Source organism: Nyctibius grandis, chromosome 30, assembly GCF_013368605.1.
Source record: "Nyctibius grandis isolate bNycGra1 chromosome 30, bNycGra1.pri, whole genome shotgun sequence".
Classification (NCBI taxonomy): domain Eukaryota; kingdom Metazoa; phylum Chordata; class Aves; order Nyctibiiformes; family Nyctibiidae; genus Nyctibius; species Nyctibius grandis.
Genome location: NC_090687.1, coordinates 2,322,137 through 2,348,330, shown reverse-complemented (window position 1 = coordinate 2,348,330; position 26,194 = coordinate 2,322,137). Strand labels below are relative to the sequence as shown.

Here is a 26,194-nt window from a genome sequence, read left to right as displayed (position 1 = left end):
GAACTGATTTATTCCCCCGGTCCCCTCAAAAAGGCCCCAGAGGGGCGTTCCCTGCCTGCACCCCCAGGCAGCTCCCCGGTGCCTGCCCCTGGCCCCACTGCCGGCGGTGGGCACCCTCCGCGGTGCAGCCCCGGGAGCAGGAGGGCAGCGGGTGGGTGTGCAGGGGCGATGCAGCCCGTCACAGCATGGCATCGCCCCAGCACCTTCCCAGTATGAACCAGTGTCGCTGTGACCTCCCCAGTGCCCGGATGGGGACACCCCCACCTCTCCGGTGCACCCTCATGGGCTCGGGGCCGCTCTCCAGCTCAGCTCCCCAAGCCAGAGGAGTGGTGGGGGTGGAAGGACACGCTCCCCACGCACGGCCCGCACGCCACTGGGGTGCTCGGAGAGGGGCAAGAGGCCAACTTGCCCCCAAACACCTTCCCCTGCTCACCTCCCCTTCCCTCACGGGGCTTTGGGACCCCCCCCACCTCGCCCGGGGACCCTCCAGCACCAGGGAGGCTCGGAGCAGGCACATCTGGCCAAAAACTGTGTCTGCTCCAAGCCCACCTCAACAGTTTTGGGGTAAACGTCCCATTTTTGTGAAATAAACGCCCCCGCGACGTGGGCCGTGTCCCTGTGCCACATCCAGCATCGTCCCCAGCGCCACCCGCTCCTTGTCCCCACGCAGGGTGGCCCCCAGCAGCCCACCCTGCCTGTGTGGGGCTCTGCACGGTGAGGGGCTGCCACCCTGCTGGCAGCCCGCGTCACCCGGCCCAGGGGACAGCCATCGGGGTGACAAACAGGGGACGTGAAAGACCCCTATGGCCCTCGCTGGGGCTGCACGGGAGGGCTGCACGGGGGGGCTTCGGGGGAGCCCGAGGGGCTCTGGGCCCATGTTCCCATCCCTGTGACCCCCAGTTTGAGGGGTGCACCCTCCTCCTGTCACCATGTGATGCAGCCAGGGACCCCCAGGGACCCTCATCCCTGTGTGGTGTGACCAGGGACCCCCGGCCGGGCTGGACCCTCATCCCCATCCCCATGTGACCCAACCGGGGACCCCCGTCAGGGCTGGACCCCCATCCCCATCCCCGTGTGACCCAACCGGGGACCCCCGTCAGGGCTGGACCCCCATTCCCATCCCCGTGTGACCCAACCAGGGACCCCCATCCTCCTCCTCCCCGTGTGATGCCACGGTCTCCGCGGGGGCCGTGCCGGGCGCTCGGCGGGGGCCGGGAGCGGCGGCGCCCGGTACCCCCGGGGCCCGTCGGGGGGGCCCGAGCCCCGGGAGGCGGTGCCACCCCCCTCCCCCCCCGTCCTCCGTCGGGGCACGGCGCTGGCGGGAGGCGGCCCCGCTGCAGACGCCGCTCGCTCACCGCCGCGAGCACGTCGCGGAGCCGGGGCTGCCGGTAACACCGGGGCTGCCGGCACCGCCGGGGCTGCCGGTAACACCGGGGCTGTCGGTACCGCCGGTGCCGCCGGGGCTGCGGAGCCGCCGCCGCGCAGGGTAAGCGGGCGGAGCGGGACCCCCGCGGGCACCGAGCGGCACCGGCCGGGGAGCCCCGGGGGAACGGGGACCGGGGAGCATCCGTGCTGGGGTGGGCACAGACCGGGGCCGCCCGTGCTGGCCGGGGAGCCCCGGGGGGTTCGGGCTGTTTCTCCCCCGGAGCCCCCGGCTGGGCTGTGCGGGGCGGGGGGCGATGGGGTGCAGCTGGTTTGGGGGGTCCCACCCTGGCTGGCGGGCAGCGGCGCGGGGGGAGGCACGGCGGGACCCCGGGGACCCCCCGGAGGTGTCTCCTGGCCTTCCCCTGCGCTTGTCCCTGCAGCCCTGGCCCCTTCCAGGGCTTGGTGGCACCAGGCCACCATGGGGTGCCGGCCGCCTGCCGGGGGAAGCAGCGGTGGCACGGGGGCTGTCACACCGGTTACCGGGATGGCTTTTGCTCCCCTCCAACTTCAGCGTCACGGCCCCCTCGCTTGCCGGCTGTCCCGGGGGCTGGCAAGGCTCGGCCGGGAGGTGTGACCCCATCACACCCCAGCTGCTCTGCCTGGTGCTCCCCGAGGGTTTGGCTCTGGCAGGGAAGTGCCCCGGGGCTGTGGCAGCCCGGGACGTGCCTGTGGCTGGCACCCGCACCCCAGTTCTCCTCCGCTGGCTCGGGGAGCACAGCTCCTCGTCCGCACCGGCGTGGGCGGCCGGCAGAGCCGTGCTGTCCTCAATCCTCTGCCTCTCACCCGGGATCTGGGTCCGCAGCTCAGCCCAAGACGCACCCTGGCACTGGGAGCACTGGCCACGGGCCAGCAGGGACAGCCATGAGGGACGTGCTCAGGTCTGGGTGCCGGCAAAGCCTCGTCCATCTTGCCTGGATGTGCCTGTTCTCCTCCGTGCCGGTAAGGGGAAGCTGGGGCCGGCCCGTGGGGCAGCGGGGTTGGCACTACCGGGCTTTGACACATTGTGAATGGGCTCAGTCCTGGCTTCATGGCGTGTCCCTGCCCGTCTCGAGGCTGCGGCACACAGCACATCGGCGGGGGCATGCAGGCGGCCGGCTCGGGGAACCGCGGGTGCCGCGCTGGGGCGGGCAGGCCAGCACGGCCCCGTGACCCGGTGTGCAGCGGCCGGCCGGGGGCTCTGACCCGGCTCTGGGCTTTGCAGCACGGCGGGGCCAAGGTGCTGGAGAAGACCTTCGAGGAGTGGCTGCGGTACCGTGACGAGTGCCTGAGGAGGATGGCGAGCGAGCCCTACCCCACAGGTACCCGGCTGCACCCCAGCGAGGGGTCAGACGTGGGGACACGTGGAGCCGGGTGTAGGGGGACGCTGGTCACCTACGGAGGGATGAGCCGGGGGCTGACGGGTGCCTCCCCATCTCCCTGGGATGCCCAGGGCTGGGATGCCCCTGGGGGCCGAGGCTGGTGTGGGGCACCAGGGCCCCGTTCAGGGTGATCCAGCCCCCTCGGAGGTGCTGGCAGCAGGCTGGGATGGGGGGGATGGACGCGGCCGTGCCACCAGCATCTGACCATCTGCTTTCCGTCCCCTCGCTGCCGTTGGAAGGGCTCTTCTGCAACCGCACGTTCGACATGTATGCCTGCTGGCCCGACGGGAGCCCTGGCACCGCCGTCAACGTCTCCTGCCCCTTCTACCTGCCCTGGTTTGAGAAAGGTGAGGGTGACCCCGGAGCTGATCCCCGCTGGAGGGGTTTCCCCTCCTCCCCCCACAGCGAGGGACTCACAAGCAGACCTGGGAGCGAGGGGACACGTGGGGCACGGGGCAGAGCCAGCTTGTGCCCCAGAAAAGGGTCCTTGGGGCTGAGCAGAGTCCGACCCATCACCCCAGGAGAGGGGTTTGGGGGAGCCGGAGGGGAACGCGCCGGTGCTTCGTGTCCGCAGTGAGACACGGGCTGGTGAGCCGGCGGTGCGGCGCCGACGGGCAGTGGGTGACGGTGAACGGCAGCCAGCCCTGGCGGGACTACTCGCAGTGCGAGGAGGAGACCGAGTCCGCCGCCGAGGAGGTGGGATGCCCCGGGGTCGGGCAGGGGCACCCCGGCCGCGCGGTGGGTGCTGGTGGCCCTGGCTCACCGGCACGGTGCTGGCCTGCAGGAGGGCGCCCGCCGGCTCATGGTGGGCTTCAAGGTGCTCTACACCGTGGGGTACTCGCTGTCGCTCCTGACCCTCGTCTCTGCCCTGCTCGTCCTCACCGTCTTCAGGTAGGAGAGCTGGGGGGGACGCGGTGCTGCCCCTCGTCCTTCCCGGCCGAGCCGAGGGGTGCCCCCGCCGGCCCCCCGACCCCCTCGCTCTCGGCAGGAAGCTCCGCTGCACCAGGAACTACATCCACGCCAACCTCTTCGCCTCCTTCGGGCTGCGGGCCACCTCGGTGATGGTGAAGGACGCGCTGCTGGAGAAGCGCTGGGGCATGGAGGTGGTGGAGGTGGCCGACTGGGAGGCCCTGCTGAGCCACGAGGCAAGTGCTGCCACCCCCCAGGGGGTGAAACTGGGGTGGGGACCCTCGCCCCGGGGAGGGGGTGCCCATGCGGCCCCAAGCACTCGGTGGGCAAGCTCTTGGGGTGGTGCCCATGCACCTGCTGGGTGAGCTCTGGGGGTGCCTGGGCTGCCCATGCACCCGGTGGGTGAGTTCTTGGGGTGCCCGTGCCACCCATGCACCTGGTGGATAAGTTCTCGGGGTGCCTGTGCTGCCTGTGCACTCTCTGGGCAAGCTCTTGGGGTGCCCGTGCCCCCATGGGCAAGCTTTCGGGGTGCCTATGCAGCACCGTGCACCCAGTGGGTGAGCTCTTGGGGTGTCCGTGCTGCCCCGTACACCTGATGGCTGAGCTCTCGGGGTGCCCAGGCACTCTGGGTGAGCTCTGGGGGTGCCCATGCCCCGTGGTGAGCTGCCAGCCCCACGGCAGGTCTCCCCTGGCAGGCGGCGCTGGGGTGCCGGGCGGCGCAGGTGCTGATGCAGTACTGCATCCTGGCCAACCACTACTGGTTCCTGGTGGAAGCTGTCTACCTCTACAAGCTGCTCATCGGGGCCGTCTTCTCCGAGAGGAATTACTACAGGCTCTACCTCTACCTGGGCTGGGGTAGGGGCCACCCGGGCGTGCGGTGGGGCAGGGGACAGGACCCGGTGTCGGTGAGCGCCGTGGCACAAACCAGCCCTGGGAGGGTGCAGGGTGGGGGCTCTGCTGGCCCTGGGGGTCCCCACGGTGTCCCCCACCCCAGGGCCGGTTTCTCAGCTCAGGCGGGTGCTTGGTTTTACAGGGTTTGGTGTGTGACTTGCAGGGACCCCCGTGGTGTTCGTGGTGCCCTGGGTGGCTGCCAAGTACCTGAAGGAGAACGCGGAGTGAGTGAGGAGGGATGGGGGGGTCTGTGGGGGTCCCACTGGGATGCTCAGCCCCAGGCTGGGGGTCAGGAGACTGCTATGTGTCCCTGTCCCATCCTGCTGGGGCTGGCGTGCTCTTGGCCTCATCCTGCACCCCCCGGCACGGCGTGACGGTGCTGCTCTCCACGTGTCCCTGAGCAGGTGCTGGGCGCTGAACGAGAACATGGCTTACTGGTGGATCATCCGCATCCCCATCCTGCTCGCCTCCCTGGTAGGGGGGCACCCGCCAGCCCCACACCTTTTCGGGGAACAGCAGCTCAGCCCCTGGCTCCCAGCCCCGGGCAGGGGGGGCAGTGACCCCCGGGGCAGCCCCCAGCAGAGTGGGGTTGCCCTCCAAGGCATCGTGCTAAGTTCTCATGGGGTTTTTCTTCTGCACCGGCTTGCAAACCCCCGGGCTCGGGGGGGGCTGTGCAGGGGGGCTGTGCTGCACCCCACAAAAGGGGGCTGGGGGTGGCCCCTGCTGCTTCTTCGCCAGGATTTTGGGAGGGTGGGAGGGGAGGACGGGCAGCTCTGGGGACCCAGTGCCGTTGGGGTGCAGCAGCCTTGGCAGTGCAGGGGGGTGCCAGCTCCTGAGGGTGTGTGTCACGGCCAGGGTGGGCTGTGCGGGGTGGGGGTGCTGGGCTCTGTGTGCCCCTGCCCTGTCTCCCCCCGCCCCAGATCAACCTGCTGATCTTCATGCGGATCCTCAAGGTGATCCTGGCCAAGCTCCGGGCCAACCAGAAGGGCTACACGGACTACAAGCTGCGGTGAGCCGGGAGGGAGGGGGCGGCCGGTTGTGGGTCAGCCCTGGTCCTGATCCTACACCACCTCCACGTCCACCCCCACCCCACCTCACCTCTCCATCCTACACATCATTAAACAACCACCCTGAGACTAACTACAAGCTCATCCCTGCCTGTGCCCCAGCCCTTCGGTACTCGCTGCCAGAGGGATCCCCTTATCCTCTTTCAGGCTGGCCAAAGCCACGCTCACCCTCATCCCCCTCTTCGGGATCCACGAGGTCGTCTTCATCTTTGCCACCGACGAGCAAACCACGGGCGTCCTGCGCTATGTCAAGGTGTTCTTCACCCTCTTCCTCAACTCCTTCCAGGTGAGGTGGGAACGTGGCACATCCTTGCTCTGCCCTGGAGCAAGAATTAGGGGGTCCCTCTTCCAGCTCACTCTCCCTGTGGTTCCCCCAACCTGTGGCTGGGCCCAGGGAGGAGGACATCAGCTCTCCCACCCCCAGCCCTGTTACCGTATCACAGAATCAATCAGGTTGGAAGAGCCCTCTGGGATCATCGAGTCCAACCATTGCCCTGACACCACCATGTCAACTAGACCAGGGCACTAAGTGCCATGTCCAGGCTTTTCTTAAACCCCTCCAGAGATGGTGACTCCACCACCTCCCTGGGCAGCCCCTTCCAATGGCTAATGACCCTTGCTGAGAAGAAATGCTTCCTAATGTCCAACCTGAACCTCCCCTGGCCAAGCTTGAGGCTGTGTCCTCTTGTCCTATCGCTGGTTGCCTGGGAGAAGAGGCCGACTCCCACTCCACTACAACCTCCCTTCAGGTAGTTGTAGGCTGTTACGTGATGGTGCCTCCTGTGCTCTCTGGGGCAGTGGTGGCAGGGGGACCTCGGCCCCAAGAGCGCCCAGAAATGGCCTGGGGAGACTAATCCCATCCCGGCCCCAGGGGAGCGGGTGGTGGTGGGGGCTCACCCCCTGCTCTCCCCCCAGGGCTTCCTGGTGGCCGTGCTCTACTGCTTCGCCAACAAGGAGGTACGTCCCCGCTGCAGCTTCTCCCGCCCGGCGCTGGGGCTCGGCCGGTGGCTTTGCCATCCCATCCCTTGCCTGCTCGGTCTGCGGGGAGGGCACGGCCAGGGAAAAGCCCCCGTTCTCTCGCCTGCTGTGGCAGGTGAAGTCAGAGATGAAGAAGAAGTGGCAGCTCTGGAAGCTCGACCACCCGGTGCTCTGCTGCGCCCAGTGATGCCGCGACTGGCCCCGCGGAGCCAGAGGAGAGGGGCTGCCGGCCACGGATGGAGGGCAGGGGCCGGGGGGAAGCTGTGCTGCGGCAGCACCCACCTGGGACAGCCCAGTTTGGACCCGTGTCTCAGCTGTGCCGCACCAAGAGCGCCGGAGCTGCTGGAGGGCCCGTCCCTGCTGCGGTTCGAGGGGGAGGTTGGCACCCTCGGCTCGTACCAGCCATCGCTGCCCCCTCCGAAGAGACTCACCTCGCTGGGGCTGCACGGGGAGATGCGCCTGCTGCTTCCTCCCGCTGCCTGGGCTGCCCCTACGCCGTCACCTGCCTCTGCTGGCACCCGCCAGCCGTACTTGGGGGGAACCCCCTGCCCACCCACGCCAACCCAGGCACCCGCAGGATGGAGAGGGAGCCTGGCCATCGCCGTCTGCGGAGGGGGAGACGCCACTCAGCCCGCTGCCCCGGTGAACCAACCCCTCCTGCTGCACCCCGCGCCGTGCCAGCCCTGCTCCCATCCAGGGCATCGTCTTCACGCTCTCCTTGCCCTGAGCAAGGACCAGCTCACCGACACCAGAGAGCTCCCAGACGTCCATCCAGAGCCAGCCTGCAAAGCTCTGCAGAGTGAGGTGCTGCTTCTGCGCCTTCTCACCCCCCTCGTCGCTGCTGCAGAGCACGGCATCGGCACCCACCACCCTCCTCGCTGCACAAACCGCTGCGTTTCCTCCTCCCTGAGCTCCTCCTGCAGCAGATCCCCCCCTTCGCAGCCAGCAGAGCCAAGGCAGCCGGCACACACGGAGGTTCCCGCAGCGCTCGAGCACTTTGACTGTTTTATTTTCCCTCCGCGTTAAGGGCAGAGCGGACTCAGAGCATCAGCTCGCTGGGGGCTGAGCCCAACCTCCCGTGTCCCAGGCCCAGCATCCAGCCCTGACTCCTCCCCCTTTGCAGCAGGAGAGCTGCGAAGTCCTGGGCAGGAACCTTTCTGCTGGCAAAAGGCTGGGCGTTTCTGGGCCCAGCTGTGCAACAGCTGGAGTTGGAGATGTTTGCTTTCCAGGAGGGGGCCAAAGCATGAGCTGGAAGCCCAGGAGCACCTACAGCTCTGCCTTTGCATGCACCTGGCTTACGGCTCTGCTCCTGGTGCTCTCCTGTACAAGCAGAGAGCAGGAGAGGTGCCACCGCCACCCCAGCCCCCTTGCTCTTACCTTCAGTAGCAGGACAGACGTGCTGCCCAGTCTGTCGTTCCCACCACGCAGTGCTTCACCTCGCAAAAAAGGCCACTCCAGGAGGGAGACAGCAGCTCCTGCTCTGCACTGCACGCCAGCGGACACAGGCGGCTCTCCCTCTCCAGCCCCCTGCGCATGCAGGTGGGGGGAGAGCGTCTTGCAGATGCCTTGAGCACAGAAAGAGGCTGTGCCAGGCTCAGCTGCAGCTGGCTTCAAGGCTGGAGAGTCAGGCAGGAGGTTTCCTGGATGGATGTAACCCCTCTGAGACCGTTTTACACATTAACTCTCTTTTCAGATGTAAATAAACGTTTATTTTTCAGCAAGCAGAGCAGGCTGCTTCTGTCTGCTCCGAGGGAGGGGAACAGCTCTCAGGCTGCGGCTGTGAGGGCACTGATTTACCCCTGAGCACACACACTCCCAGTTACAGGGGTATTAGAGAGGTGCCCAGAGCCCCTGGCTCAGACAGCACCGTGCTCCCCTCCGTAGGATTCCATCACAAGGAGGAAAGGAGCAAAATAAAACACTTCACACTGTGGGACACAACAGGACTGAGGGATGAGAGAGATCTGAGAGTGACTCTGCTCCACTCCCACCAGCACAAACCCCAAGTCAGCTTCATTTGTGTTGAGATACACCAGGAGCTTTAGTTTTGACCAGAAAGAGTTTTATGTTGCCCTATTTAAAACTTTTTTGTGCTAGCTGCTGAAGGGTGCCCTCGTGCCTGCCTCTAGCAACAGACCAGAGCTTGGCTGGAGGTTTAGAAGAACATGGTCACACCAACAGCTCACAAGAGTGTCAGACCAGAGCTGGGCACAAAATCAGTTCTTCATCCTGAGAGGAAAATACCAGCACACAACTCAACAAGGCCTAAACTCATTTCTGAATCAGTGCAGAGACGACTTTTGTCAGGCAGCCGGGACCTCTTGGGGACAAAAGCAGCAATGCCCAGCCAGGAAGGGAAGAGCTGAGCCCTCAGAGGAGCACACGCTTTGTTATCTATGCACACTCTTCCTCTGTAGCTCTGGCACTGCCTGACCACCTGAATTCCCACATCACCTACCCAGCGAGTGCTGCAAGGGTGTCACCTTCGAGGGGAGCCAGGCAGGGCTGGGAAGCTGTGGAGAAGGCAGCCCCAGAGCCCTCTGCCTGTGACCACCAGGGAGAGGAAGCTGGAAAGCACCGTATGTTTTCCTGATTGTCCTGAAATAAACCAGTGAGGTTATTCATGATTCTGCAACCCCAGCTCCCTCAAGAGAAACCCACACACCAGAAAGAGGTTTTCAGGTTTTATTATTTTATCCAAAGTCAGCAAATACTATTTTATTCGGACAGCTTGCCTTAGGGTAGCACCAGACTCCCTTTCAGCAAGGAGTGCTGTTTAACGTCCTCCATTTCAGGGATTGCCTCCTCAGGGAGACACTATTCTATAAAATCCCCTCCCTGGTGTCCCTGTTGGGCCACTCTAGCACCCCTTTAAGCCTTTACACCTGGGCTCCTGCAGCACCTTCTCTGTGGGGCCCTCCTTTTCCTGCATGCACACACCACTGCATCTCTCACCTCCCCCTTTCCCCAGGCATTACAATCTACTGGATGTACCACCTTACCCCTCAAAAAACCCCTTTCTTCCACCCTACGACCCAGCAAAGCCAGCCCCAATCTGTGCAGTCTCTCCTTCCAGCCACCCACTTTCCTGCACAGCCTCCCCAGCTCTGAAGGCATTGCTGAGCCAGGGCTTCCCGTGCTCTCCAGCTGCTCCCAGGCCCATTCACTTGGGTTTTTGGTGGTTTTTTTTGCTTCTATGAAAACTTTTCCCCTTTCCCCACCGACATCTTGCCTTAAATTCAAGTCTGGGCTTGCAAGGGACACAGCACTGACAACCCTGTGCAGCCAGAGACACGGCCAAGGCTAGGGAGAGGGCAGTGCAAACTTGGCACTCCCCACCATCCCTCCAGCAACAGGGAATGAAGGACAAAGCCCAAAATACTCTTCCCAGCACAGCCTCAATGCTCCGAGCAGCTTTCAGGGATGCCGCCTTAGGAGAACTGGCTCCACCTCATCAAAGCTAATTCTTCAGGGTGAGATTCCTGCAGCCTTGTCCCACTGCCTGCTGCACAGCTAGCACCAGGTGCCCATGTGCATACACCCATGTCACTTGCTAAAGATGAAAAAACAGTGTGCCAGGTTAAGTTTAAGAGTTAAACGTGAGTATAAAGCAGCACCCCACAGCCCAGCACGCTGCCCAGCACATAGAAGCTGCCAGCAGGGCAGGTTCACACCAGAGGGGGCCATCCCTGCCTCGGTGCCCCAGGACTGTCCCACAGAAGCATCGACACACCGGTTCAGTGGGACACTCAACCGAGATGTGACCTGTACCAAACACAGGTGGTCCCAGGCAGCCGATCAGAGGGGGTGACTAGCTCAAAGGATGGAGCCAGAATGGATTTTTGTGTTTTGGCATCTGGGATCAATGTCCAAAAAAGTTAAAATCAGAAGGAACACACAGTTTCTTCCCCTTCCCAGCAAAAAGAACATTTTCCAGACTCATCAAGGCCATCACTCACAGCCTGCAGGTTTGTTTTTCCCTCACAGGACTCAGCAATACACAGGAACAGAGACACTGGGAACCATTTTACATCAACGTAACTGTCACCAGAGCCCTTGTGGCTGCTTGCCCAGCTCCAAGAGATGGAGCAGGCTCTCTGGGGAGGCAGCCTCTTCCCGCACCAGTTGTCTGCCCTTTGAGAACACCCACCCCACCAACGCAAGAATGCCTTGGCAGAACTATTTCCAACCACTAAAGCCCGGAAACCGAAGGCAGGCAGTGGTTGAGGACCAAAGCTTTGCACCACGGCTACATCTGGGATGGGATTTCTTTTGCCCATCTCCCACGTGGGACAGATCTACCCCTCGGTTCTTGTTCTGCCTGCCTTGGCACTCCGCTGCCTCCCAGAGGCACGGGAGGCTGAGCAGCCTCGAGCTCTTCCTTCTCTCTCATGTCCTTCCAGGGGAACATCTGCCTTGCAACCACTGTCAGCGTTGGGATCTTGGCACTGACGAACCAGACTGAGAGTCTCTGCCATAAAGCATTTACCACAAAACCGAGTTCTTTGGGACTGAATAACATGATCACAAACAAGCCCTGAGGGGGGCAAGAATTTGAACCGAACCAGCGTGGGCTGGTGGGAGGGAAAGGTTTTGAAGCACAGCTTTGGGATGGCAGCAGGGCCGACATTCCTGCTAGAGATTAAGGCTGCGTGAGTTTTGCTGCAGCTCAATGAGCCAAACGTTCTCTGCTCACTTTACCCATCCACAACAGACCTGCCTTCCTTCTTGCCTCAGGTACATTTTCTGGGTCAGCTCCTGAGCGATCCATGTGGCATAGAAGGGGCCAGGGCAAGTGTCAGAGGCCTTGGGGAGGATACGACACGTAAAAGGATAATTGATTGCTGGGGGTAACTGTCAGCTTTGTGACACCACACAGCCCTGAATGACAAGGGCTGCAGGAAGCTTAAGGCAGATAAACCTTTTGGGCTTGGTGCTTCTCCTCTTAACCTAACCTTTTGTTATGAAAAACAGCGACCCTGGGAACCCAGACGACAGTCAGGCCCAGAGAGCTGCTGGGTTGTTGTCTTCTGCTGTCCCTCATTCTCCCAGGCACATTCTCTGATGGCCGAGACCTTCCTCCACGCACCCACCAGCTGCTGTGGCACTCTCCGCAGAGCTGCGGTGCTGCCAGCACGGCCCTCGCGCTCATTCTCCCAGGCACACTCAGCTTCCGGGTGGAACAGTCACCCGACGTCGGTATTCCTGCAGCCACCAGGAAAAAAGAGGACAGTCACCCTTTCAGTGGGGCAGAGGGACAAGGGGACTAAGGATTTTCTAAAGGGAAAACCAACCAGAGGACACATAAGGACTACCTAGAGTAGAGCCTCAGTGTGCGGGCCGTGAGCGAGCACTGGGTGCACGCAGCAGATTGTTACTCGCTGTAAGGACCGATGCCCCCCTCAATGCCACAGCCCTCTCTGGCTGTCATTAGTTCCCACTCACCCTCCTGCTTTGTTATGGCTCTAGCCAGCTCTGCCCTGGGGCTTCGAGCCTTTGGAGGTTTTGAGTCACAGTCTGCAGAGCTTTTCCTGAGGACAAACCAAAAGGAAAAATCAGTGTTAGCAAGAGGCCAGCAAGCGGTAAAGCCCAGGCTGCAGGCTGCAGTCAGCCACTGTTTGCCTGCCTCCATGCTGCCTTTTCCCCCGCAGCTCCAGTGCCCTGAAAACAGGAGTGTCTCTACTCTCTGACTACCTGTTGCTGGGATGAGTTCCTGTCATCAGGAGAACAGCACACAGGCTTTGGGAACCACTTCATAAGTAGCTCTGACCACTGAGCAGGAGAGATGCAGAGGGGGCACGTACCCCCCTTCTCTCAGGCTGGACCTGTCAGCAGAGGACGAGGCAGAGCCCACGATCTGCAGTGTTATTAAGTACAAGAAAATGCCAGCACAACTTCAGAGCCTGGGCACTTCCCTGATGAGGGGGGATTGTTAGGTCCCTCCAACCTACCACTGCCAAATCATCAAAAACCTGCCCAGCCACACCTGCCCTCCAGCACAACAGCCACTTCATGTGCCCAGAGGCCTCCCCCACCTTACCCATTTCTCCCACACACTCCTCTAGGACAGCTGACAGCTCAGGCAAGCTCAGAGACTTCAAGGAAGGTGGCCATCCTTCCAGCACTGCAAGAGGAGGAAACACATTCAATCAATCTGCATGCTCTTGTGACAGAGCAGAGACAATGGTTTGGTGTTGCTGTGAAGCATCCACACCCAAAGCAGCTCCAGTTAGAGGGTCCGAGTCACATGGGAAGAGAGTTGGAACTGTCTGTGACAAACTGAGGGGCTTTTCTGGCAATTCCACCACTTAGGAATTTTATTTTTTTTTTTTAATACTAGCTGGGTCATATATTAAGAGACTCTCAAAGAGATTCAGTGTAGTGGACAGAAACCAACAGGATCTCTACTTGTCTCACTTTTAAAACACAAGCAGCAAAGAGCACACCTCTGGAAGCGTGTCACAGGCAGCAGGACCATCTGCTAACCCCTCGTGTTAAGGAGCTGGTGGGCCAAGCCTGCCCAGCCATGTACAGCAGTTTGCCCCACAGACTGAACAGCACAATCCCCAGACTGGGTTAGGGAACCAACCACAGCTTCCGACTCAGACCTTGCCCTAGTGCACGGTGTAGTAACGCACCCGAGGTGCCCACACGCTACAGCACAGGAAGGGGAAGCCACACGCCTGTGAAGCAGGGCTGCCACTGGGTGCCTCTGCTGCAGCTTTGCATTTTTAGCCACAAACACCTGCCAGACCCCAAAACTTCCCACTTGTTAAGAATCAAAAGTTGCTGAGAAACTCTGCTGCAGTCAAAGTCCAAATGCCCTGAGTGCTTTAAATGCTTTCCCCGAGAAATGATTTTTACATTACATTTAAGGGTTTGGCTGCACATTTGTTTCCAAATCACTTCTAACTTCATCCTTTCAGCAATGAAAGACAAGCACGTGGCTTGCTCTGGGGTGTCCTGCTGCTCACCAACCCCTTGCACCCATCTGTGCAGTTTGATAAGCTCCTCCTCACCCGGGCGCTCACCAGGCCGCCTGCTCTCGCGGGTTCCCAGCTGCACCTTTGTGTCCAGCACTCTGCCGACCGCCTGCTCTGGGGTTAGCCGGGAGGACAGCTCTGCTTGACAGCATCTGCCAAACAAGACAAAGCCCATCAGAAGTGCACAGGGACACTTCTTGGAACAACATGCCGGTCTGTGCGCTCCTACATCCTGCAAGTACCTGCTTGGGGTGCCGAGGGACCGCATCTAACGCCCTGGGTTACAAACTGCTCCTTGTTCCTTCCCAGGAAGAGGAAGACGTGCCCCAGATAAAGCTCAGGGCGCTCTCCACTGTGCCCCATCTCCACAGCAATCTCTGCCCCTGTCCACAGAGGAGCTGCGGGGGGAGAAGAGAAGGAGGGGGCGGAGTGAGCAGGAGAAAGCCCAAGGCAGGGGCTGTGCCTAGTCTCTATGAGAATCAAGCGTGATCCAAGGTTTCTAACGGGCAAATGAAGCTACCTCAGGACAGGCATCAGGTTAAAGCAAGAGAGGCACACAAAGTTCTCTGGCTAACACCATCACACCATCAGCTCAGTGTATCCCCAGAGCTCGGCAGGACCCTTCTATCAGAAGGCCTCAACTCCTCAGTCAGGGGGAAAAAAGTGCTCCGCCCCTCACAGCTGGGCCTACTGCTCTGCTGTCCTGGAAGCCAATCCCAGTTCACCCTGGCTTGGTAGCGAGCAGGCCCCCTTCCCTGTGGGCCAGGAACTATAGCAGTAGGATTAATGCCACCTTCAAGGTTGTGTCTGTTCTATCAGCAGACAGAACAGGGCCCATGACAGGAGTCCAACTTGGGCAGGGAGAAAACTGCCACAAAGGCAACAGAAGATATATTAGGAGGTGAGGGAAGACAGAAAGAGGCGTGGTGTGAATGAACAAGGCAAGTTTTTCTGTTAGGTGTCAAGAGTTGCAAGAAAAGTATTCTTCGCTAGTCAGGGCAAGATGTTGTGAGTCCTTTGATATGATTTGGAAGCTAGAAAGTTTTTCCTGCATTCACCCTGTCACCAAGTTATAACCTGGTCACTGGGTCTCATGTAAGCACAAAGCACTTAGCCTTTTGGTTCCAAAGGAGCTGAGTGCCTTCACCTTCCAGGTGGAACAGGAGCACTCAGCATCTCTGAGAAGTCAGGCCATTTATAGCTCGTGCATCTGATTAAGGCTTCACATCTGCTCCCGTGGCTGTGGCTTTCCACTAGAGAAAGTCCAGCAGGATCCAAAATGGGTTCAGATGCCTGGTGAGCTCTCCTGCCCCACCCCAAGCACCATCTGTAAGACTGTCAATATGACCTCTAATCTCTGTACGGCCCAAATCCCGTTTCCCAGTAGCCCCAGTGCCATTTCCTGGGAAGGACTTACTTGATCTGATCCAGTAGGACTCCAGCATCCTTGGTGATGGCCTGTGCCTCTCGGAGCTGGCACTGGAGAGCATTCCAGGTCTCATCCCGCTCCATCAAACAGCTCTCAGCCACTGCACGCAGCTTCTGCTCCTGGCACACCTGGCCCTTCATCACCTCCACCTCTTCACACCTCTACAGCAGAGAAGGACAGAGGATGAGGCTGGGAGTGCTGTACATCACTCCTGTGCCTGCTCTAACACGCCCCTGGAGTCCCTGCTGTTTTAATGGCTTAGGCAGCCAGAGGGTTCCTGCAAAACTGTGCCCAACCCAGTGGGAAAGGAAGCCGGGTAAGCCTTGGACACTGAATGCAGTCTCTCTCCACACCAAGACCAGCCCCACAAGTACATTTCCCTCTTCCTCTCCATTTGCAAAGATACTCAATTTCCCAAATCAACAGAAGTCTGTTCACTAATGGCTGCACAACTTCACCATAAAAATGACACTAGTGAAAAAGTGTTCAATTCCTCCCACTCACCCTTTTAGTTCTCAGGTGGATGCCAAACAGAGACATAAAGGCTTCCCAAGCATGGAGCACAGATGATGACTGGATAAGCTGCATTTATGGTGTTACCTGATCTACGTGACACCAAGTGTGTCCCCTAAAAGTTAGGTCCTTTCCTTCACCCCAGGCCTTTAAAGGCACAACATAAAAATATGCTACTGATCATTTACTGCAGTGTGATGAGGCATTGAGCAGCTCACAGCAGACTTCTTACCTTGTGCAGCTGAATGGCCAACTCCTGCATCTCAGCCTCCAGCCGATCTGCGTAGGCCAGCTCCAGGGCATCACTGGGGGGCCGGGCGTTGCTGTGCCACCGGGCAATGGCAGAAGTCATCTTCCTCTTGGGTCCAAACAGACTGGTGGGAGAATGGCAAACTGTCAGGGACCAAACACAGCACCATCTGTCCCTAGGCCCAAGGGGATGCCATGAGGACCTCTGCAGTCACCTGGTTCCTCCAAGGCACCTCCAAAACCAGGAGCCTGTTGCAGCCAAGAACTAGGGGATATCAAGATTGTGTAGAAGACAGCCAGAACAGAAAAGCATTTACTCTGAACTTCCCTGATCAGGTTGTGTGCATGGTTTGTAACAGAAAAGATGACAACTATGCTACAGTCACTCACGTGATGCCTATTTCCTTCAGATCACTCTCTGTGAGGGTCAGGAAGATCCGGAGGTCAACATCTTGCTCCTCAAACACTTGCAAATACTTCAGGCACCCAATCTGCTCAAGGAACGTTGCCAGGTCCTGCAGCCCATACAAAACAAACTTATTTATACCCTCACAAACAAAAACATTGCCATGCCTCTTCATCATAAACATCTGCTTCCTCACATTGCTGTTATGCCTCCCTGGGTTCTAGCAGCAGTCACGACTTCCCCTGCTTAACTGCCCTTCTCTGCTGTCACACAACAGGACTGGCCTGTCTGCTGCAGCCATTGCCTCTTGTAGCAAGCACAGAGAAGAAAGACACAGCAACATCTACCCCGGGCCCCACCACAGACATGTTTGGTAGCACACCTGTGGCTCTAGAATACCCCTCCTAGCAACAGTAACACCTAAGCAGACAGTTATTTGCACAAGAAATTGCTGTTTCACAAGCATTTAAGTTTGGGCAGAGCTTTGTAATCAAAGGTGTTTTGGTGACAACTTCCCTTTTATGTGAGAAGGCCAAGAAAGCTGCTTGGACAACCTTGGAAAAGCCTCCCAAGCTTGATAGAGTGACATGGTCAGCATTACTGCAGAGACAACAGTCTGTGCATAGTTACCTGGGGCCCTGTGTAGGCAGGGGGCTCAGGAAGGATTAGGTGCTGACTAGAACCCCCAGCTTTCCCTGAGCAGTGGGTCCACTGGCTATCACTGTTGCTGTAGCGATGCTTGATCTTAAAGCTCTTGGCTTGTTTCCGACTAGGAGGACTGTTTGCATGGTCAGAATCCTGAAAGAGAAAGAAAAAAAACCCACAAAATGTAAAGGTCAAGAATGATCATGCAAAGATGCCAGGATCCCTACAGCAAATAAGTGCAGACTCCCAAGCTCTAAATCCAGGCAGTGGTCCACAAACACAGGCAACAAAGACTAACAAAGCCCTTATTAGGAAGGGCTGAGTCAAGTCACTCCCAGTATGGCAGCCTGGTACCATGGAGTGTATCAGGCTCTTGCAGTCCTAGCTTAGGAAGCAACATGCCAGAGCAAAGAGCAATGCTGAATCCTCCCTGAACCAATACAATGCACTGAGATTCCACCTGTGAGAAGCTCCTCAAGACAGAGGACTTTTGCTCATGTTCAGCTATATCAGCCTTCTGTACATCAGCCCCACAGCTATGTCTTGAACTATAGAGTAACCTCCAACCTCTTCCCCTTTCTGTACTTCACAAATGCCAACAGAGCACTGCTGGGCTTCTCTAAATCCTACTATACTGCCTGCTGCGTTGCCAAGCTCAAGGAGTGACCCAGCTCTAGCAAGTCACATCCTTTCTTGACCACCACCTAGGCAGAAGTTTGCAAAGAGTTCAAAACCAGTAGAGAACTTAAAATTACTGACTAGCCATCAACAGCCTGTTCTAGAGTGAATGTGCTGAGTTGGCTACTAGTTGGAGATCAAACAAGCTAATCCATAATCTTCAAATATGGAAATTTGTTTTCTCAACCCTGTAATACCACCTTTCCTCACCCAGCCTGGTACTACAGCTTCCTGGGGAGCAGGCTGTGGAAGGGTGGCAGCACTGGCCAAGCTGAAGGCAGAGAAGAGAAAATGGAAAACCTCACCTCATTGCTTTCCAAGGAGCCTTCACTGCTGACACCCAGGGCTTTGGTCAGGCATTCACTGCTGCTGCTGCTGCTCCTGACAGTTAAGTTGTTGGTGATGAAAACATTATCCTCTGGAAAGGAACATGCAAAAAAGTTTGAGGTTCAACTTCCTTACACTCAGCACTGTTTTGGCTACACAAACACCAGCAAAACCTGCTGGAGGTGTAAAGGAAGGAGAAACCCAGAGCAAGGCTTCATGTGCAGCACTCGTGACACAAGATGATTCCGAGACAGAAATATCATGTGTCTGATCCCAGGCACTAATCTTTCTCCAAGCCCATTTAGTACCACAGAGAGCAGGAAGGTCGAGTATGTGTGCTTCCATGAGGCTCTTGGTTATGGGGTGGAAAAAGTGGGTTATTGCCACCAAGCCTGCACTTCCTTTAGTAAAGTTCAGGAAAGGCCTTTCCTTGAGCCCAGAGCCAATGCAGAGCCATGTTATCCTCTATTCATTTAGGAACTATTAATTTAGGAACTGCCCATAGATCCTTCCTTTGTGCTGCTCCACAGAATGGTGAGGTTGGAAGGGACCTCTGGAGGTCACCTTGTCCAAACCCCTGGTCAAGCAGGGTCACCTACAGCAGGTTGCCAGGACCATGTCCAGGAGCATCTCCAAGCATGGAGACCCCACCACCTCTGGGGAACTTCCTGTCTTTCAGTTTGTGCCTCTTGTCCTGTCACTGGACACCACTGAAAACAGCCTTGCTCCATCTTCTTTACACCTTTTATTTGTACAGATTGATGAGATCCCCACTGAGCTTTCTCTTCTGTAGGCTAAACCATCCCAGCTCTCAGCCTTTCCTCATGAGAGATACTCCAATCCTCAACATCTTAGTGGGAAAGAAACATGCAAGCCAAGGGGCTGGTTTCACATCCAGGTGTGTGCACTGCAAGCCAGACTATTTTCTGAGACAGTGACTTACCCCTGCTGCTGCTGCTCTCCACATCCTGCTCATTAATTGGAGAGGTAACGTCCCGGTTCCGGATATCACCTGCTTCACAGCTGCCATCATCATTGAAGGTAAGGTAGCCCTGGGGAGGGACCTGCTCTGTGTGCAAGAGGAAGGGAGAACCAATAAAGATCAGGATGCAAGTACCAGGAAGGCTCCAGTAGGAAAAGCAACCACTCAGGGACTTGAGAATAATCAAAATAAGAGACTGTCTTCTCAACTAGCAGGTTCCATTCCCAAAAGCACAGAGAAGAACTGAGAAATGCACATGCCTACAGCCTCCCTCACACAAGCACACATCAGCTGTACTTGATGTAGATGGTTGCATTGAAAAAAGTCAGAGGAAACAGCCTCACAGCAGAGAGGCACCTTAAATAGCAGCTTTCAGCATATCCTCTCCTCTTCACACCCAAACTATCAAAAGGGAAAAACATCTGCTTAAGAGAGCAAGGTGCCAGCTATGTCCCATCTCTGGCCAAACACACCCTGTAAAACCAACCCCTCTCCATCCATTTTAAAACACCAGCAGCATCCCACTATCATTTCAGAAGCTAACAGCATCATTCCAATACAGCCACTGCCCGTGGGATAGCATTTATCTGTATTAAGAGGATGAACTGAACTTTGAACATGGTTTTAAGTCTGTATTCTTGGCTATCCTAGCCAACTAGGTGTTCAGCCTGAGAAACACTTATGGCTCTGGCACACACAAGAAAACCAAACTCATAACCCTGCACCCAGTGGTTGATGTCCAAACTGGGATGATCTTTCTGTTGGCCTATTGTAAGGGTTTTATAATCTCATTTTTAGTAGCATTACAAGCATCAGGGAAGACAAAACTGACAGGTCTAGGAGAAGGGAGCTCACTTTCATGATCAATGATTGCTTCACCTGTGTGACCACATCCTCTGTCATCAGCTCGAGACAGGTTCTCAAACTTCTGAGCCTACCTCAAAAAGGGAAGCTGGACTGTTCTCAAGAGTCAGGGGAACAGTAATTGAGGTAAGACAGTGTTTGTTCCACAGAAATGTTCCACTCATCAATATCCAGCCCCAAGAAGATTGTTCACAGGGCTTTCTTTTTAAACCAGAGACTGGATAGCTTTGTATGATGGTGCTCTCTGTTTCTGTACAACCCACACGTGAATCCCAAATCAAAAGAAAAAAATGTTGGCACAGAAACAGCTGCAAAGCATCTGAGAGACCTCAAAGGCCTCTCAATTAGGCTTTAACTATTCTCACCATAGCGAGACTGCTTCTTTCCCCCGATTCCAACCGCTGTTATCTTAGCCAAAGCCTGGGGCCCATCATGGATGCTGGGACCCTTGGTCCTACGAACAGGTCTCTGTCTCTGGGGAGCAGAACATGATTCATCCGAGGAACTCAGCTCTTCATATTTTCCTACAGTTCAAATAAAGATTGTTAGCAGCATAGTAATTCGTTTACCTACTTTATTTGCTACTGGTCCTATAAACGCAGTGGAAAATAAAAAGGAAATGTTAAAAGAGGGAGGGTGAAGCAGCTTAACTAGGTCAGAAAAGGGCCAGCAGACAAAAAATTGTTGGATCTAATCCTCTTCCATCCTCAGAAACGCTGGAATTGCCAGGACAGACTAGCTACTACTACCCCATACACAGAGTAACATACTTTCAAAATATCAAGCACCTCTCTTCAGGTTCTACCTTAAAATGAACGAGCTAAAACACCTCTGTTACCTGGACCCCTGCAGAAGACCTTGGGCACTGGGGCTGCATGCAAATCTATCAGCCCCACAATCTTTGTATGTCCATACTTCATGGCCAGTGTCCGTGCCGTGGCTCCAGTGTTGTCTCTGACATCTGCCCTCACTCCCTATAGAAAAAAAGACACGTTTAAAATGTACACAGCAGAGAGCACTAGCAACAGAAATTCAAGGGAGCCAAAGAATTGTCTTAGTTCCTCCAAGCCCATCAGAAGTAGTCTCACCTTTGACAGACAGTTCAAGCTCCACTAATACCTTTTTGCCTTTCTAACTATCCACAGTCTCCCCAGTCCCTGAATGCCAAGGGACTGTGCATTGCCACAGGGAACTAGTTTGTTTTATGTGAAAAATGTTTTGCGTTGCTGCCTCCTTCTGGAATTAAGCTGGATCAGTTAAATAGGATATTAAAACCAAATTGTTTAATATCAAGAGATGCACGCTCGTAAGCTTTTGGAAGCAGAAGATGCCCACTAGCCCAAGCATGCAAGCCTGTAAACAATATGGAGATTACCGCATTACATGTTCTCTAATTCAGTCATTACTCAGTTAAATCTAGACAGTTAGACCTCACTCCTACTTGTACAAGGCCAGTGTAAAATCAGAGCACTAGCCTTCAGAAATCAGATACTTTGAGAACAGTCCTGGAAGTCTGGGGCTTCAGAGACCACAGTCATCAAGGATCAAACGTAACACTGTAAAAAGTCTGGTGTCAAACTTGTGGTTCGTCCTTGCTGAGGGCTGGAACCACAGATTTTCAGCTTTACAGAGAACTGTCTAGACACTTACGTGATTGAGAAGGTACTGAACAATTATCTCATGGCCAGAAGCAGCTGCTTCCATCAGAGGCGTATATCCATACACTGGCTCCCTAGAGAGAAAACAAACACGCGCACATGGACCGGAATAATCAAAGCTAAAATATGGTGCAGTCCTTGCCATACCCTAACAGGGAACCTCTAGCCTCTACCCTCAGCTGATCACAAACTGGACCATGTATTGGCTGTTCTACTGCACTCTGGTCTAGCTCAGTAAAACTCCCAGCAGAGCTTCAGTAACTGTTAGTCTACTGGCTGCACAGCAACAGATTACTCTTCCAGTTGCAGATTTGCCTTTCAGTACCAAATTCCGTTTTGCAGGAGCTAACAAAGCAAGAACCTCTTGTTGACCTCAGGCAATTCAATATGCAGAAATCTACAGGCAGTTCCCAAGGCACGGGAATGCACCACACACTTCAGAAAACCAAATGGAACTCCAAATACACAGAAAATTCAACATAAAGACTTGCAAAGTGCACTTGAGTTCAGAAGGCATTGCACCTGCTTGCTTTCAGAGTGTAACCCAAAATTAAACAAGTTGTAAATCTAATTTCTCATGATCGTAGTTAAATAAACAGTGACAACACGGGCAGACTTCACTGTTCAGTCTGCAGGTCACCTGTCCTTGTATTAGAGTGTGCCATGCTTCTTAAGGTACAAGAAGACAAGAGCAGGCATCTTCTCCCTGTCCATGTCTGAATGTGTTCATAAGCCAGCTGCTGCTTCCAGACCTGAAATAAGAGGGATCTTTTGAGAAATGAAATGACAGATTCCTCCTTACTTGCAGTTGGCATTTGCCCCATTGTCCAGTAAGAACTTGACCATCTGCTGATGTCCAGCGCTGGTGCAGTGAAATAAGGCAGTCCAACCATGAATGTCCTTCATCTCCAGCTCTGCGCCTTGCTTCAAGAGAACAGAGAATGTTCTTTACTGCACCCCCTCTGCTGGGTCTCTTAGCCATTGCCTCTCTGTGCTGTGATGCCAAGAGAGCTTAAATCCCTGTCAGGAAGCTGAACTCACAACAGAACATAAATTGCACGCTTTGGTTGCAACTGGTGGAGAATTTAAACCATGTAGTGTGGCTTTATTTATTATGGGATACACACCTGCAGAAGAAAGTAAGCAACACTTTCATTTCCACAGCTGGAGGCCAGCATGAGCGGCGTCTGCCCTTCTGGTGTTGGGATGTTCACATTCACTCCCGCTTCCAGCAGCAGGTGCACAATGGTGTCGTGGCCAATGTAGGAGGCGTACATCAGTGGAGTCCAGCCACCACAATTCCTCTTATTTAAATCCAGATCTCCACTAAATAACAGAGAGAAAAAATTCAGCTGAACTACTGTCCTGGAGCTGTAGATCACAGTAGGTTCCTGCAGCCTCTTGCTACCATCACTGTATTGAAAGAAGGTTGAAAAAAATTCTAGCACTGAAGCCTGCAGGGGAATTCCTACCAGCTCGAGAACAACTTCCACCAAATCACTAAGGAGATAATTTTTATCAGCAGACTCTTCCCTTGAAACTTTGTGCTTAAGTGAACTGGGGGTGTTTAGTCTAGAGAAAATAAGGCTGAGGGGAGACCTTATCACTCTCTACAACTACCTGAAAGGAGGGTGTAGCGAGGCAGGTGTTAGTCTCTTCTCCCAAGTAACAAATGATAGGACAAGAGGAAATGGCCTCAAGTTGTGCCAGCGGAGATTTAGATTGGAGATCGGGGACAATTTCTTCACAGAAAGGGTTGTCAAGCACTGGAACAGGCTGCTCAGGGCAGTGGTGGAGTCCCCATCCCTGGAGGGATCTAAAAGATGTGTAGATGTGGTGCTTAGGGACATGGTTTAGAGGTGGGCTTGGCAGTGCTGGGTTAACGGTTGGACTTGGTGATCTTAAAGGTCCTTTCCAACCAAAACGATTCTGTGATTCTATTAAGAACCCGTCAGGAGTTCCAGTGATGTGCCCCCGCTGCAACGTTAGACCGACCCGTACAGCAGCCAGTGAAAACCCCTACATGGCAGTAAGTAACCATAGACATGCACCCTCCCCAGCCCCTCCTCACCGCTGAATACACTCCTGCACCACTTCATACTGGCCGACGGAGGAGGCCGTATGCAAGTCCAGGGGAACGTCCAGCTCTTCCCGACAGATCATCTGACCGACCCCGTGCCACATGGAAAGGCTGCGGCTCAGCAGCTCCGACTCACTGGCCTCATCACTCAGCTCCGACATCCCACCCTGAGTAACCAAAGCAGAGCAGAACTTTCAGCTGCTGATCTCCATTTCCTCTAGAACACGGCATCACCCACTGGTGCTACAGCTCCAAGGGGCCACGGAAGGTGAGGGCATCTCCGAGGCAAAGCATTTCAAATTCCTACCTCTGCTTTGGTCGCCTCCTTAGCCTGAAGCAGCAAGACTTGCTGAGGAGTTTTTGCCGGCAGTTCTTTCTTGCTGCAGTGGGCTCCGGGATTTGAATACACTGGAAAAATAAAAGCCAGTAATGCTGAAAAACATCTTTCAAATTTCATTTTAAGACTTCAGAAGCGCTGGCTTTATTTCCTCCCTTTCTAATTAAAACATGCCTAAGGCAGCTTTGGATACCCTTGTCAAGAGAAGACTAAAAACCTATTTAAGTGCTGATGGCATGCTTAGTGTTATACAAAAGGATGTAATTCTTGGTCTGCGTGCTTTATAATTCAGAGAGAATTAAAAATTCATGTGTCAGATGTTCCTGGTGTCTCTCCATCTGTCTTATATTACAGGATGACCCCACTTAAATTAAGACATGGTCATTAATAATGACAACTGTCCACTGCTCTCAAAAGTAGTTAATATCACCTGAATAGGGCGCACACTTCATTATGTCATTAGATTGTCTCAGCACTTCAGAAGCAGCCTAGTCCTGTCTCTGTGAATCTTGGAAATTGCCGGAACACCCCGAGCAGCAGTGCACCTGCCCATTCATTATCTGAGCATGTCCACCGTCCTGCAGACAGGAACTTAATTACAAAGCTAGTACAGCTTCATGACTGTCTGAAAGGTTTATTTCCCATCCCTAGCCTCAGGGAGCAATTGCTTATTAATCATTTTAACCACTCACAGGAGAGTGTTCTTGTTTGGCGCCTCATGAAAAGCTGTTGGACACAGCTGCATCTATCATCTGAGGTCTTCAGCTGCAGCTTCAGGCTACATCCAAGTCAATCCAATGGCAAGCACTTCCCTCTCATCACCCACCATGCAGCACTGCTGGGGTTTGCCTGGTCCCACTACATATTATTCTGGGCAGCTAAGCCAACAGAAAGTATTCTTTCTTTTTCCTGATAATTTCTTGCCAGTTTAATTCCTCAGACTGACTCATTCTGGGGTCATGCAAATGCCAGATTTAGCATTGGTGAAGAGTACAAGAGAGCAGGAACACGCTTTTCAGCGGCAGTTGCTCTTTAGGTTGCCTCAGCTGTAACATTTCAAAGCCATACTTATATTTTCTAAAGAACTGGGAGTCTTTGTCTTGCAAGCACCAGCCCCTTGTCTTATAACATAAGCAAAACACCTTTAATTCCTACCTCTTCACTCCCCATCTGGATCTTTTCTCCCACACCTTGCTTTTTTTCCACTCCTCCTTCTTCAGTTTGTTAGGACTACAAAAGCACCGTCCATTCTACCTAATCAACGTGTGCTGGTAATAAATGATTCCTTTCTTAAGACACCCGCAAAAGCTCCGATTTCACCTAATAGCAGCAATTTGTTTTACACTGGCAACCCAGAGGCCTCAGGCAAGAATACGTAGGGCAGAACACAAATGAAAGACCTGAAAAACCTCACGATCAAAATACAAAGAGATATAAGTGTATTTAAGTAGATCATAAGGGGGAAAGGTAGGAATGTCTGTCACTACAACAGGTTAAAGCTGCCCCTGGAAGGCAAAAAAGGCACGTTCACAGTTAAAGGAGGTAAAATCCAGGACAGTTTGTAGAAGCACATTCAGATGAAAGTGAAACTCACTGTTCTCCCTGCAGACCTCCCTGTTAATTGGATACATTAACTATAAAAGCCATAGATGTTTGGTCTTTGTCAGAACCAGCCCACATCAGGTACTAGTTACCAACACAACTTTGGCAAGTTGATCCACAGCCAAGACTCTCAGCCTCATTTCTACCACCTGCTCTGTGCTTTAACAGCCCAAGTCTTTCTTTTTTATTTTTTTTTGCTTTTTTAATCTCAGATTTCACCCCAGCCTGAACTGGAGCATGATGTCAGCTGTGCAAGCACCTGAGAAAATACAGAGGACAGTTGAACAGAATCTTCAGGAGAACAACAAAGGGATCAGAGCCCTAAGGAGTGAAAGGAAAAGACTGGGTGGAATGAAATCAAGGTTGCTTGGTCTAAAGAGAAGACGCCTGGAGGGGACGTGCAATAACAGCCTTCAAATACATCAAATACAGAGCACAGCACTCCAGGCAGCCGGACACCACAGTCCCCGGGGCTCGGTGCCGGGCAGGCTCCAATCGCACGTTACCCCTGCACCGAGCCGAGCCGCAGTTCCCCCTGAGGCCTTCCTAGGAAGGCAGTTTCGGCCTTGTGGCGGGGTAGGCCGGTAGACTTCAGCTAACAGACTGGAACCGCTCCGGCCATGGCCCCACCGAGACCGGGGACCACCCTACAAGACGACCCTCCCCAGAGTCACCGGAGAACAGCCACCGGCCCGACCCGCCACCGGCCCCCGCCGCCCCTCACCTGCACACCCCGGTGAGCTCCGCTAACCGGAAGTCGCCCCGCCCGCGCAAGGAATGCTGGGAACCCTCGGACTACAAAGCCCAGGAGCC

At 55.3% G+C, this 26,194-nt stretch overlaps 2 protein-coding genes across 3 annotated transcripts; one reads left to right on the top strand and one right to left on the bottom strand.

Moving 5' to 3' along the window:
• Positions 1-2,286: 2,286 nt before the first annotated feature.
• On the top strand, positions 2,287-6,828 carry LOC137674688 (glucagon receptor-like). The gene is made up of 13 exons (XM_068420267.1): positions 2,287-2,364; positions 2,627-2,723; positions 3,023-3,130; positions 3,358-3,479; positions 3,568-3,674; positions 3,772-3,928; positions 4,388-4,547; positions 4,747-4,807; positions 4,988-5,057; positions 5,504-5,592; positions 5,798-5,936; positions 6,566-6,607; positions 6,744-6,828. The coding sequence occupies exons 1-13, from the start codon at positions 2,287-2,289 to the stop codon at positions 6,813-6,815; spliced, it is 1,302 nt and encodes a 433-aa protein (XP_068276368.1). The 3' UTR covers positions 6,816-6,828.
• Positions 6,829-9,313: 2,485 nt separating this feature from the next.
• Positions 9,314-26,149, bottom strand: ANKS3 (ankyrin repeat and sterile alpha motif domain containing 3). 2 transcript variants are annotated; one of them, XM_068420099.1, is made up of 18 exons: positions 26,106-26,149; positions 23,750-23,850; positions 23,434-23,609; positions 22,490-22,688; positions 22,165-22,286; positions 21,355-21,436; positions 20,543-20,678; positions 20,070-20,228; positions 18,802-18,927; positions 17,837-17,949; positions 16,839-17,006; positions 16,193-16,317; positions 15,786-15,927; positions 15,029-15,201; positions 13,648-13,763; positions 12,669-12,752; positions 12,074-12,159; positions 9,314-11,833 (listed from the first exon to the last, which is right to left on the bottom strand). In XM_068420099.1, the coding sequence occupies exons 3-17, from the start codon at positions 23,601-23,603 to the stop codon at positions 12,086-12,088; spliced, it is 1,989 nt and encodes a 662-aa protein (XP_068276200.1). In that variant the 5' UTR covers positions 23,604-23,609; positions 23,750-23,850; positions 26,106-26,149; the 3' UTR covers positions 9,314-11,833; positions 12,074-12,085. The 2 variants fall into 2 exon arrangements, 1 of the variants encoding a protein (XP_068276200.1); XR_011049840.1 differs by lacking the exons at positions 9,314-11,833; positions 12,074-12,159; positions 12,669-12,752 and adding an exon at positions 13,854-14,009 and having other exon boundaries at positions 13,690-13,763.
• Between the last annotated feature and the right edge of the window lie 45 nt (positions 26,150-26,194).